At 56.3% G+C, this 13,840-nt stretch overlaps 1 protein-coding gene across 1 annotated transcript; it reads right to left on the reverse strand.

Moving 5' to 3' along the window:
• On the reverse strand, positions 1-5,583 carry HMG20B (high mobility group 20B). The gene is made up of 10 exons (XM_082835373.1): positions 5,560-5,583; positions 5,224-5,279; positions 4,629-4,737; positions 3,938-4,141; positions 3,179-3,299; positions 2,787-2,833; positions 2,434-2,506; positions 1,993-2,208; positions 1,235-1,367; positions 1-709 (listed from the first exon to the last, which is right to left on the reverse strand). Exons 2-10 carry the CDS (start codon positions 5,259-5,261, stop codon positions 697-699), a joined length of 954 nt encoding a protein of 317 aa, XP_082691499.1. The 5' UTR covers positions 5,262-5,279; positions 5,560-5,583; the 3' UTR covers positions 1-696.
• Positions 5,584-13,840: the final 8,257 nt, after the last annotated feature.

Here is a 13,840-nt window from a genome sequence, read left to right on the forward strand (position 1 = left end):
CCCCAACAGAGGGTCCTGGCCTGTTTCCCTCCAAAAGACACACAGGCACAAGCTTGAAATTCAAATTCCATTTTTATTTAAAAAGTCCAATTGAGCAGTGGCAAAGGGGCCCCCTCCACGGGGGTCCCTCAGCTGGATGAGGGTAGGGTGGTCAGTACCAGCCCCCCCATTCTGGGGCAGAGGGCCCCGCCCGGAGTGTGAGAGTGTGTCCCTGCGGCGTGCCTGGCCGTGTGGGCACTTAGGGTGGCACCTGCCAGGCAGGAGTCCCAGTGTGTCAGGTGTGGGTTTTCTCTGCCCTGTGTCCAGGGACTGGTCCTGGAGAGCCGGTGTAGGGTGTGTAACTCTCCCCACACTGGGCGGATGAGCGGCTGCGGGTCTCCTCCTGTCCCGGGTCACGCTGTCCATGCGTGCTGTTCCCACATCCGTGTAGTGTGACATGCCCTGTGGTGGGCCCTGGGGCCATGGGGTTCTGTGCACTGTGCATGGTGGGCGATTTTTCTGGGTTGGGGTGCTGGGGAGACTGACAGCTAGAGGGATGCTGTAGAAATTTAATTTTAGGGGGGCTGGAGCCCCCAAGGTGCAGGACTGGGCCTGGCCCCAAAGGATGGACCCACACCCCTCCTCCATGGGGTGGGGGTGGGGGAGGGGCCGTGACCAGGGCTTGGTCTTCTCTGGATCATGGGGCAGCAGACACCCTCATAGATGCTCACTGTGACAGAAGGGAGGAGATCTGTGAGGGGGGACCCCCATCACCTCTCAACCCCACCCCCTTCCTGGGTACCCTAGAGGCCATCCTTCTCTGCTCCTTCAGATGCCAGGGTGGGGAGCCTGGAGTTGATCCCACCTATCCTGGGCAGCTGGGAGCCACCCAGAAAAACCCACCCCGAAGCTTTGGGGAAGCTCGGGTCCCCTGGGCCAAGGGAGTACTGGATGATTCACCAGAGTCGTAATAGAGTACCAGGCCGAATCAGCGCCCCCAGGGGCTAGGCCATCAGCCACCTGCATCAAACCAGCCCCACCTAATAGATCCCGCATGGGCTGTGCCCTCCGAAAAAGAGCCGGCAGCCAGATCCCACTGGGCAGCGCCCACAGACCCCAGAAACCCCGCTGGAGGCCTAAAGCTAGTCTATTTCGCCGGGTCCCGCCAGCGAAGGTCTAGCCTGAGGCAGCCCCTACGCAAGGCAGCCCCAGCTGGGCTGAACGGGCCTGGGGGCAGACCGGCTGGGGCACACACCTGGCGACCTGGGCCAGGATCTCCTTGATGCGGACGATGAGCTTCTCGTGCTGCGCGGGGTCGCGCTCTATGGCACCGTGCAGCCGCGCCATGTAGAAGTCCAGGGTGCTGAGCGTGGGCGTCTCGCCTGTGCCTGGGGGGGAGGGACCCGTCAGCCGAGCCCAGCGGAGGAGTCACCGCGGTGGGGTCTCCACCGAAGCAGAGGTCAGAGGGTGGGGGTCTGTAAGCGCGGGGTCCTGGGGAGAGGGTCAGGGGCGCACCTCAGTGGGGCCGGGCGGGCGCGGTCAGGGTGTCTGGACCCGGGGAAATCAAGGTCAGCTGTGGCAGGGGTCAGATGAAGCAAGTTGGAGAGGGCGGGGTCGTGATGGGGGGGGATACGGGGGCTAGTGGGGGAGGGGAAGTTGGCCCAGCTCAGCTGAGGAAAGAACGCGGAAGACTGGCATGAGGGGAGGGGTCAGAGGCGGGGCGCGAGGGCCAGCGTGGGCGGGGCTGGCGCAGCAAGGTCGGGCAGCGGGGCGGGAGGGGCTCGGGTAGCCGGGAGCGGGGTCCGCAGGGGCGTGGCGAAGGGGAAGGAGGTGAAGGTTTGTGAAGAGACTGGTGAGGGGGTGAGGGGTAGGGCTCGCGGAGCCGGGCCAGAGGGGGCGGGACTCGCGGTAGCCTGGGCGGAGCCCGAAGTAGTCGAGGGCGGAGTTAGCGGGGCGGGACTCGCGGGGGTGGGAGGAGCGGGGCTAGGGCGGTTGGGGGCGGGGCCTCCGCACCCGGCACCGGCAGCGAGGCGAAGCTGGCGGTGAGCGCCTGGCGCACCGCGTGGAGCTGCTGCTGCAGCGCCAGTGTCCGCCGCTCCTCCAGCGCCAGCTCCTGCTCCAGGCGCTCGCGCGCGCTGCTCATGCTCTGCGTGTGCCTCTGCAGCACCGCGTTCTGCTCCTCGAAGGCCACGTTCATCTTCCGCAGGCGCCGCAGCTCCGCCTCCCGCGCTGTAGGCGGGGAGCCGGGTCAGATCCTGGCGCTTCCCTGCCTTCCCTCAGCCGCGCTTTGCCCCTCGCTGTGCCTCACGCCAGGCCTTCCGTCACTGCTCTGCCTCCAGCCCCACACCGCAGCTCTCTGGTCTACGGGGGCAGGGGAGGAAGGCACCCACTGCCTACCCCCTTGGCGCCCTCTGGGCCCAACACTTGCTCCAAGAACCTATGGTCAGCGCTCACCTTTGTTTTGGTCCAAGAACTCTTCCGTGAAGATGGGGACGTCGAAAGTGGAGAAGCCGTCACAGTCTCCACCCTGGGACGACAGGACAAGGTGGCAATATTTTTGGGAGAGGGTGGGAGGGCAGCCACACCCCCTCTGGGACATCCCCTAAGCTTGGGAGGGTCTCCTCAGGCCACCTGGGTCAGAGTCCATTTTACAGCCTTCCCATTGTGTGGCTGTCCAGCCTCTGCTTGCACACATCTGGACCGGGCGCTCACTTCATCCCAGGAGCGACGGTCCTCACTCACCCAGAGGTCTAAGTACCTCCAGACCTTTCTTGCCCAGGTGTCCTCCATGGAGGAGGGAAGCTTACCTTGTGTCCATTCAAAAGGGTATTCATGAGCCCGGAGCTGGAGTCCTCTGGTGGGGGAGGGAGGAGGGCAGGGTGAGCCTCCCAGGTCTCCTCGGACCCCACGCTTTGCTCTGCACGTGCTGTTCCCCCTGCCTGGAACACCATCATTCCCCTCCCCTAGTCAGCCCTACTCATCCTGGGTCAAGATCCCCACCTGGCCCCCTCCCCCCGCCCCCGCATCTGTGTGTGCCCAATCTCAGCGCTGACCAGCCCTATTCACTCACAACTGTCTGGTTATGTGTGTCTCGTTCCCACGGGACCGTGAGAGCCCTTTGGAGGGGGTAGGTTGGTCTGCCTGTGTCACCTATCTCAGAGCAGGCACTCAGCTGCCTGGGGGCTGGGGCCCTTCGCACCTTTCTTGATCTTCTTTTCCTGGATCTTCTCTGTGCACATCTTGTAGGCTTCTGACTGCTGGTACGCCCTCAGCTCCTTCATGTACTGCTGCTTCTCCCGCTCAGCCTCGTCTAGGTACCGCTGGCGGGGACAGCATGAGAAGGCTTGGCCCAGCCCAGGGGCAGGGTAGCCCTCGCAGGCCAAGACCCCATCTCCATCAGTCAGCTCACTGTGCTGCACCTTCCCACAGCGCCCTACTGCCCTCCAGACAAAACCCCACCCTTCAGGCTGCTGCTCAGGCTACCTCCCAATTCCCTGACCTCACCGACCTCATCCCAATTCCAGCCTTTATAAACCACTCCCTGGTGTCTGAATGTCTGCAGGCTCCCACCTCCAGGCTGGACTGCCCTCCCGAATGCATTTTGCTTGTTGAAATCCCAGGGTAGAGGGTGCAAGCTGGTGCTAACGTTTCCTTGATGTTTTTGCAATTTTTAAGTTAATTACCAGAACTTAAAAACCATAAGGTTTCTAACAGAAATCCAGCCCCCACCCCTACTTCTTTAGTCTAACGTTGTTTATTAAATTTTATGTCTATTCCAGCCTACTGCTACTCTCCCCTCCCTTCAACAAGCTAGAGAGAGCTAATGGGTGGTCAGTTCTCCAGGTCCTGGAGTCCAGGAGGAACGAAGGACCCTCCACACCTGTTCCTTTGGGGTAAGTGGCTGCAGGTGGGTATCTGAGTGGGTGAGGGAAGGTCAGTTGTCCCGAGCCGTCCCCACCTGCTTCTCTGCCGGCTGCAGCTTGCTCCACTCGGCGCCCAGCATCTTGGTGATCTCAGGAAAGGGCAGGTCCGGGTGGCGCGTCCGGATCTGCTCGCGCCGCTCGTTCAGGAAGCGCACGTAGCCGGTGACAGGTGCCTTGGGCCCATTCGGCAGGATTTTCTTCCGCTTCTTGCCTTTGGGCCAGCCTCGCTTCTTCACCGGCTGCAGAACCCAGCCTCGCCGTTGGGAGGGGCCTGGAGGGCTGGGGCCGGGCCCAGAGGGGAAGGGGCGGGGCCCTGAAAGACTTGGGCGGGGCCTAACCACGAGGTAGGACCCAGAAGGCCTGCAAGTATGGCCTGGTCAGGGTTCAGGGTTGGGGGAGTGTGGTTAAGAGACCCCTGGCCAGGGGTAAAGGGATCAGAGAAGTACTGGGGACAGAGGATCAGCCCAGGGATGGGGCGGGCTTGTGTTGTGGGTGTGGCCTCGTTGTGGCCGTGGCTTCCGTACTGGCTTCGATCCCTGGGCAGTGGGCGGGGCCTGGACTTAGAGTGGCAGTGGAGCTCTTGGGGCGTGGTATCTGGCACGGGGCGGGGCCTCAGCGTCTGGAGGGAAATCTGGACTGCGGGCGGAGCCACAACGAATTCAAATTGAGTTCGGGGCGGAGCTTCAAGACTAAGGGCCGCCGCCACCACAGTGCAGGGACTCTCACCTCCTCCTCGTGGGACCCCTTCTCTCCGGCCCTCGGGCCCTCGCCGCGCTCTTGCTTGACAGCCACCACGAAGCCCCCATGCTGTCCTGGAGCCTTGCCGCTCGCCGGCCTGGAGCCATGGGAAGCCAGGGTCACCCCCACTTCCCAACACCGACGGCGGAGTTGGCAGAGAGGGCCCTGAGTCCTCCCTCAGAGGAGGGCTCTGAGAGGGTCAGGATCCGGGGGTTGAGGCAGAAGCACTAGGGGGGGCCACAGGGGGCGTGGGAGAGACTAGAGCCACGGGACGCCAGGGCCACCCACGCCCCCACGACGCTAACACTGGCAGCTAGGGGCCTGAGTTCAGGAAGCAGGGGTCAGAGGAGGTAAGGATCCAGGGTTCGGGCAAGAGCAGTAGGGGAGGCTAGTAGGGGACCCCTGAAAGGAACTGGAGCCCGGAGGTTTGGGGGAGAAGCCCGTGGGGGCCTAAGGGGGAGGGCCTGCTCCAAGTCGGGGAAGTCAAGACCCTGGGGGGCGGGGGTTGAGGAGCTCCAACGGGACGAGGTGGGGGCTAGGCTGCAGCTCCGAGTGGGCTGGGGGGAGGGGATGTCGCACTCACGCGGCGGCCGCGCCGGGCTGCTTGGGACCGTGGGACATGGCCACTCCCGGCCGCACCTGGAACGTAGACGCGTGGCCGATGAGGGCCGCCCAAGCCGGTGACGACGGGGCCGGGCTAGGGAGCCCCGGAAAGCCGGGTCCGGGGCGCCTGGGGGGGCCGGAACCGGGGGCGGGGAGGCCCTCGAGGGCAGGCGCCCCAAGGATCCTTTGTTGGGCAATCGCCCCCCCAGGAGGCCCGGGTCCGCACCCCCCCGGCCCGAGAAGGGCCCCGCACCGGCCCCTGGACCCCCGTGCCCCCGCCGCCTCGCAGGGCCCCGAGTTCCGCGGCTGTTTTCACCTCCAAAGAAACTTTCCCGGACCTCTCGGCTGCTACGACGCTCCAACCAACCTCCCCGAGCCCGCCCCTGCCGCCCACCGCTGCCGTCCGCCCCGCCCTGTCCCGCCCCCGGCATGCTAATGACGGTTCGGCGAGCGGTCGGATTGGGTATGCCCTTCCCCTGGGGCGTGACCATGTAGATGAGGGTCGGCGCGCCCGTTGGTGATTGGCTGGGGCGGCCGCTGAGCCGCGTGGGAGGTAAGTAGGGAACGCTGCGGGCGGGTGCGTCAAGTTCGGCTGCGCTCGGCGGCTCTCGGGACCAATCAGGTCGGCTGCGCTCGGTGGCTCTCGGGACCAATCAGGATGCTTTGAAGCATCGCAAGGAGGAGCTTCTTAAAGGGCCAGTAGGCGCGGCGCGGACTCCTCCTCCCCCTCTGAAGGCGAGACTCCCCGCCCCTGCAGGATCCGGGGACCTGTGACTCCGAGTTGAGCCCCGCCCTAGTTACCCTGGGACGGCGGCAGGTTGGTAGGGGAGGGATTAAGGTCTTTCGGAGCAGCCCCTTACCCCACGGCAAGGTGGGGACCTGTTCTTAGCAAACCTGGAGGGGAAATTTCCCGTTTATTGACAGGACTTGTAGCCCCCGACGCCCCCGCCGTGCCCCGCCCTGCTCTGAGCCGGGGGCCTTTGGATGCAGGGGCTACTCTCCTTCCTGTGAAGGGGCCTCTGCTTTCTCTCCTGTGCAATGGAGATTTTGCACGGTGTTCAGGACCAGGAGGCTGGGATGCTGCGAGGATGAGACCGGGAGCTGGGCTGGAAGCATTTAGGAAAAGGTGGTGTGGACAGGAAAATTGCAAGGACCTCGTGAAGATGGAGGGCCAGGAGACTCTGCCCTGGGATCTTGGGGATCCCCAGGCAGCAGCCTGGTCTTCTTACAGCCTGGACTGGGGTTGCCTCTGACCCCAGGATGCTAGTTGTGGTTACTGGGTGCTCATGATGGCCCATTAGAACCTAAACAATCTGCCGACATCACTTTCCGGCTCTCACCTCCCTGCACTTTCCTCCTCACTCAGCACCGGCTACCTCGATGTTCCTCAGATACCTACATTTCATTCATTCCCACCTCTGGGCCTTTGCACTCGCGCTTTCTTCCACCTGGAGTGCCCTTCCCCCAGATTAAATGGCCCCCTTTTCAGTGAGACTTTCCCAGGCTTGTACCCCACCTCGTCTTATCTTTTCTCCATATGTTCGTTTGCTCCCTGTGAGCTGCCTGTTTGCTCAATGCTATATTCCCAGCACCCAGAACAGGCACTCTCCATACATATATGTTGAATAAACAAATAAATGAATCATGTAAATTTCTAACAGGCAGGTGCAGGAGCCTTGGCAAACAGTCTGGCAGTTCCTCAAAAGGTTAAAAAAACAAACCATGGAGTTACCATGTGATCCATCCATTGCACTCCTAGGGATATACCCAAGAGAATTAAAAACATATGTCCACAAAGACACTTGTACATGAATGTTCACAGTAGCAAGATTCACACTAGTGCAAAAGTGGAAACAGGGACTTCCCTGGTGGCGCAGTGGTTAAGACCCTGTGTTCCCAATGCCGGGGGCCAGGGTTCGATCCCTGGTCAGGGAAATAGGTCCCACATGCATGCCACAACTAAGGAGCCGGCGAGCCGCAACTAAGGAGCATGGCTGCCGCAACCAAGACCCAGCACAGCCAAATAAATAAAAATTTAAAAAAATTTTTTAAAAAGCGGAAACAACCCAAATGTCTATCAGTTGATGAACAGATAAATGCTGTGGTCCATCCATCCAATAGAATATCACCGGCCATAAAAAGGAATAAATTGCTGATTCATGCTACAACAAGGATAAGCCTTGAAAACATTAGGCTCGATGAAAGATGCCATCACAAAAGCCCACACAGTGTATAATTCCATTTATGTGAATTGTCCAGAACCAGCAAAGCCAGAGAGACAGGAAGTGGATTAGTGGTTGCCTGGGGCTAGAGAATCACTGGGGAGGGGCAATGGAGAGTAATTGCTAATGGGCACGGGGTTTCTTTTGGGGGTGCTCAAAATGTTCCAAAATTATACTGCGGTGATGGTTGCATAACTCTTTAAATATACTAAAACCCACGCAACTGTACACTTTAAATGGGTGCATTATCTGGTGTGTGAATTAAATCCCAATGAACCTGTATTTCGAAGAGCCAGCCCAGGGCTGAGGAAGATGAGTAGTTCCCCGGGATCTTGACAGACCCAGATTCCACATCCTGCTCTGTTGCTTAATCCGATGTGGCACTTCCCACTCTCGCTTGCCTCTCTGCTGGGTTAGAAACTAGCATATCTAGGTGAGAATTCCAAGCTAGAAGACAGGGGAAGACCTACCCTCCGAGCCCCGCCTCTTTGGCTTGATTGACAAGGCTGGTGTTGGCATAGAAACTGTCCTTCCACTCCCAAGGTACCACACAAGGAATTTAGGGGTCTTCCTGTGTATCAAAAAGAAATGAAAGGTTTTGAGGTTGATTTTTAAAATTTTTATTGGAGTAGAGTTGATTTACAATGTTGTATTAGTTTCAGGTGTACAGCAAAGTGAATCTGTTATACATATACATATAGGCATTCTTTTTTCGATTCTTTCCCCATATAGGCCATTACAGAGGATTGAGTGGAATTCCCTGTGCTATACAGTAGGTTCTTATTAGTTATCTGTTTTATAAATAGTAGTGTGTATGTCAATCCCAACATTCCAATTTATTGAGGTTGATTTTTTTAAATTGATTTTATTTATTTTTTGCTGCATTGGGTCTTTGTTGCTGTGCGGGCTTTCTGTAGTTGCAACGAGCAGGGGCTACTCTTTGTTGCAGTGTGCGGGCTTCTCATTGCGGTGGCTTCTCTTCAGTAGTTGTGGCACGCGGGCTCAGTAGCTGTGGCTCGCAGGCTCAGTAGTTGTGGCGCACGGGCTTAGTTGCTCCGCGGCATGTGGGATCTTCCCGAACCAGGTCTCGAACCCGTGTCTCCTGCATTGGCAGGTGGATTCTTAACCACTGTGCCACCAGGGAAGTCCCTACTGAGGTTGATTTTGAAAGAAGTTTGGAGCTCTTTGGCATCGATACAAATTCCTTGCTGTGTGGGTATTTTCTAGAAAAAACAAAAGTGTCTTGGGTCCAAACTGCATTGCATTCAGTCCAGTGCATGCAGTCCAGACACACACCACCCCCCAACAAGCATGTAAGAAGTAGCATTTCTGCTGTTTGACTTTACATCCTTCATACGTTTATCTAAAAGCAGATCCTTTTGCCCCCAAATTATAAATAGGTTTTTCTTAGTAAGAAAGTTCTCTCAAGTCCTAGCTCTCAGTAAAACCAGGAACTCTAGCTGTCTAATGTCATATAATTTCATGCTAGTTTCTTTGCATTCATTTCTATGCTCCATTTGGAAATTTTTAAAGTATGAAAACAGGAAGAGTATCCCGATTTGTGGTCCTAGAAATATGAGATCTCTTAAGGATGGCTTAAATATCTTTGTTTACAAAATTAATTTTATTATGCAAATAATGTGCAAATTCATTTCATTTGTACAAAATTAAAGTAGTGTATGAAGGCCACCATACCTCCACCGTACTCTCCATTGTCAGCTTGTTACATTTCTTAGCAAAACTTCTCCTAGACACACACGCACGCACGCACGCACGCACTCTATGAGTCTCCTAGGGCTACAGTTCTGGGGGCCAGAAGTCCAAGATCAAGGGCTTGGTCAGGACTGGTTCCTTCTGAGGCCGTGAGTCTGTCCCATGCTCTGTGTGCTCTCCCAGCTTCCGGGGGTCCCTGGCAATCTGCGGCACGCCTTGACTTATAGAAGCATCACGGCATCTCTGCCTTCATGCGCACATGACGTTCCCTGTGCGTATGTGTCTGTGTCCAAATTTCCCCTTTTTCTAAGGTCACCGGTCATATAGTACTAGGGCCTACTCTGCTCCAGCTGTGACTCATCATTACATCTGCAGTGACTCTATCTCCAAATAAGGTCACATTCTGAGGTCCTGGGGGTTAGGACTTTCACCTAGGAATGTTGGGGAGACACAGTGCAAAACACAACACGTGCAGGACTTCCCTGGCCGTCCAGTGGTTAAGACTCCATGCTGCCAATGCAGGGGGCCCGGGTTTGATCCCTGGTCAGGGAACTAGATCCCATATGCCCCAACCAAAGATCCCGTGTGTGGCAACGAAGATCCCGTGTGCCACAACTAAGACCCTGCACAGACAAATAAATAAATTAATTAAAAAAAAAAACCAAAAACACACAACACGTGCGTGCGCGCACACACACACAAACACACACACACACACACACGAGTGTGAATGTATTCCTATAAGGAATGTGAGCTCACATCTTGCTTTTTGGGATCACATGGCCATCATGCTGTGAACATCCCCTGCAAACTGAGAGTTCATAGCCTTTCTCCCAGTGGTTTTATATGTGAGGTCCGGAGCAGTGCCTCGTTCCCTCTGGCGCTGGGTAACATTCCACAGCAGGACCGCATCACCGCCTGTTTAATGAGCCCTGGCTGACGCAGGTTCTGGTTTTTCTCGATATGACTGTATTGCAGCCCCTGCTTCAAACGTTCTCAACCTGCTGTCTGATGTCCCTGGTTGGCTTTTCCAGGGTAGGTAGGAAGACATGAAATTACTGGGGTGTGGTGCCTCCCGTTTATTTTTATTTTTTTTGGGCCATGCCGTGCTCATGTGGGACCTTAGTTCCCCGACCAGGACCAGGGGTCGACCCTGTGCCTCCTGCATTGGGAGCACGGAGTCTTAACCACTGGACCGCCAGGGAAGTCCCCCATTTACTTTTTTAAAGATTTTTTTGATGTGGACCATTTTTAAAGTCTTTATTCAATTTGTTACAATACTGCTTCTGTTTTATGTTTTGGTTTTTGGCAGCGAGGCATGTGGGATCTCAGCTCCCCGACCAGGGATGGAACCTGCTCCCCCTGAGTTGGAAGTCAGAGTCTTGACCACTGGACCACCAGGGAAGTCCCCCGTTTATGTTTTTAATGCTTATTTGCCAGCATAGGGTGGTTCAACTTCTCTCCACCCCCAGGAAGGATCAGGGTGTTGTCGGTGCTCCCAGGATAGATCAGCCCTGCTCAGGCTTTTTTACAGAGTGAATTTAACCCAGGGGATTGCTTTCATTGGCATCGAAGAGCCAAGGAGGCAAAAGGGAAACACAGAGGTATCAGCTGCCACAACGAAGGGGTGTGGAGACGGGGGTCTCAGACCTCTGAGGAGGGGGCACCCCCACTGCTGCTGGACCCTCAGGAGCTCAGGGAGGTGGCGCTGAGCCCCAGCTGTGTGACTTGGGCAATTTATCAAAACTCTCTGCACCTCAGTTTGCTCCCTCTGTGAAGTAGGATAATAACCATGTCTGCCTTTATGAGATCGTTGGAAGGATATAATGAGTTTAATTCACTCGAATGAGTTTACTTCACGGCATAGTGCTCAGATCAGAGAAGGCCCTGCCTAGGGGTAGGGGTGACGCAGGAAGGAGAGATAAATGCCCAGCCCTCAGGGTAGGACAGAAGGACAGACAAGCATTGGCTAGTCTTGTCCACGGAGACTGAAGCCCGTGTTACAGAGGATTTTCTACTGCAGTGGTTCCCACCTCGGGGCAATTCGCCCCCTCCCCTGCCCCCACCTGATGTCTAGAGACCATTTTGGTTTTCACGACTGGGGCCGGGGGTGGGTGGGGACCAGAGATGCTGCAATGCCCAGGCCAGCCCTCACCACAGAGAACAATCCAGGGCCAACTGTCAATACTGGCCAGCTTGAGAAACCCCGTTCCAGGGCCCAAGAAGTTCTTTCCCTGTCTGATCTCCCTAAGACCTCCCAAGAACGCTATTCAGAGTTGCTTCTCTCACCTCCATTTCACAGAAAGGGAAACTGAGTGGCTTGCATGAAACTGCCTGGGTTTGGTCTTGGCTGTGGGCTCTGCACAGCCACCCAGGGATCTAAGGAAATTTCTTCTGAGCCTCCATCCGAACCCTCCCTCTCTGAGTGCCCCCCCCGTCCCCCATTTTGACCTGGGTCAGAAGAAGATCAAAGCAAGCACCTCTCCGGAGGCTGGACAGCGGCCACCGGGACATCTGATCTCCAGCTGGGAGGAGGGGAGACGCGGTTCTGGCGCGTCTGAGGGGGGCTGGGGATGCTCTGGGGGCATCAAAGGATGTCCAGATCTCTCCTGACCACAAGCCTGTCTGTCCTTCTCTGAGGGCTGGGCATTTATCTCTCCTTCCTGTCATTCCTTCCCCTAGGCAATGGCCTTCTCTGATCTTCCCAGCAAGTCTGCCTCTTATTCAGGTCATGTATGCCCTCCACTGGTGTCCCACCCATGCAGCTGAAGCCTGCTTTGGAATAAACCGCCCTCACCCTCACCCCCACAGACTTTTTATCTGACCCTCCCCGCTTCTAAAAACTCTACTGTGGCTCCAGTGACCTGGGGGTAATGTCCCAACTCCTCTGCCACTTAATCACCCTTTTGGTCTGATTCTTCCAGCCCCAGCACTGACCCCGGGGGGCTCGGAGGGTGTGGCTCCGCCCCCCCCCACCTTAAGACGAGGGGCTTCAGAAGCTTTGGGGGTCCACAATTGCTCAGCCTGAGACCAGGTCCACTGAATGAATGAGTTCATGAATGAATGAATGAGTTCATGAATGAATGAATGAGTTCATGAATGAATGAATGATGATGCTCCGGAGGCAGCTCCCTGGCTCCCCCAGGGTCGGAATCAGCTTTGTTCCTGCCTTCCCCACAGAGTCAAGGCCAGGAAATACTAGCTGACTCTAACAGCGCAAGGACCCAGAGATCAGAGATGTGCTGGTGCCTCTGCCAAACATCCCCTCGTTCCCCTGCCGCATCTGCCCCAAGGGGCTGCGGGGATGACGTCTTGTGTTCCTGACCCACACAGGAGGCGGATAAGAGGGAAAACTGAGCCACCTTTCCCTCCAGGTGGGCTCTCTCCTGCCAGTGAATAAATAACTCAAAGGTATTGGAAGTCACAGGGAGCTCAGTTGGAAACTTGAATCCGCCTCTTGTTAGCTGCTTGTCCTCTGGCAAGGGACGTCTGTCTGAGCCTCAGTTTTCTCATCTGTAAAATGGGTGTGGCGACTTCCCTGGTGGCACAGGGGTTAAGAATCCACCTGCCAATGCAGGCGACACAGGTTTATGCCCTGGTCCGGGAAGATCCCACATGCCGCGGAGCGACTAAGCCCGTGCGCCACAGCTACTGAGCCTGTGCTCTAGAGCCTGCGAGCCGCAACAACTGAGCCCACGTGCCGCAACTACTGAAGCCCGCGCGCCTAGAGCCTGTGCTCCACAACAAGAGAAGCCACCACAATGAGAAGCCCGAGCACCGCAACGAAGAGTAGCCCCCGCTCGCCGCAACTAGAGAAAGCCCGCATGCAGCAACAAAGACCCAGCGCAGCCAAAAATAAACACGTTTATATATATTTAAAAAAAGAACAGAAGCAATATTGTAACAAGTTCAATAAAGACTTTAAAAAAAATGGGTGTGAAGTGTTGAGGGGTGAAAGGAGAGGAGGAATGCAAATGAAAAGCTTAGCCTAGTATTTTTTTTTAATATTTATTTGGCTGCACTGAGTCTTAGTTGCGGTATGCAGGATCTATTTTTAGTTGCAGCATGCGAACTCTTAGTTGCAGCATGTGGGATCTAGTTCCCTGACCAGGGATCGAACCTTGGCTCCCTGCACTGGGAACTCCGCAGAGTCTCAGCCACTGGACTACCAGGGGAGTCCCTAGGCTAGTAATTTTAAAAGTCGTCTTCCATTTCCTTCGGAGAAATCATCGAAGGGGAGCATACCCAGCAGGGAGGGAAGACTTGTGGTTCTTATCTCTCCTAATCCATTTATCAAAGATCTGGGTCTACCCCTTATCCCCTTTCTTCCCCTGCCAGGCTGTATCTCTTGGAGCCACTATTCCCCATCCCCACCAGTTTTTCAGGCTCCTTTTCATGAAAGAATTGTGGGTGGTCTGCGTCAGTGTGGGCGTCTGGGCCAGGCACCCCTTGGGCTGCCTGGGCTTCAAGTTTATAAGTGGGTTCCCCTCTGTTTCCCAATTTCTGTCTGCATTTCTGATTCTCTGCCTGTATGTCCACCATTCAGTCGTTTGACAGATGTTTCTTGAGTTCCTACTATGTGCCAGGCACGCTGGGGACAACGCAGTGACTAAGAGGGACCTGGTTCCTGCCTTGACAGGGACCGTGGTCCAGTGGGGGAGA

The sequence above is a fragment of the Leucopleurus acutus genome (genome assembly GCF_964270905.1).
Source record: "Leucopleurus acutus genome assembly, chromosome: 3".
NCBI lineage: Eukaryota > Metazoa > Chordata > Mammalia > Artiodactyla > Delphinidae > Leucopleurus > Leucopleurus acutus.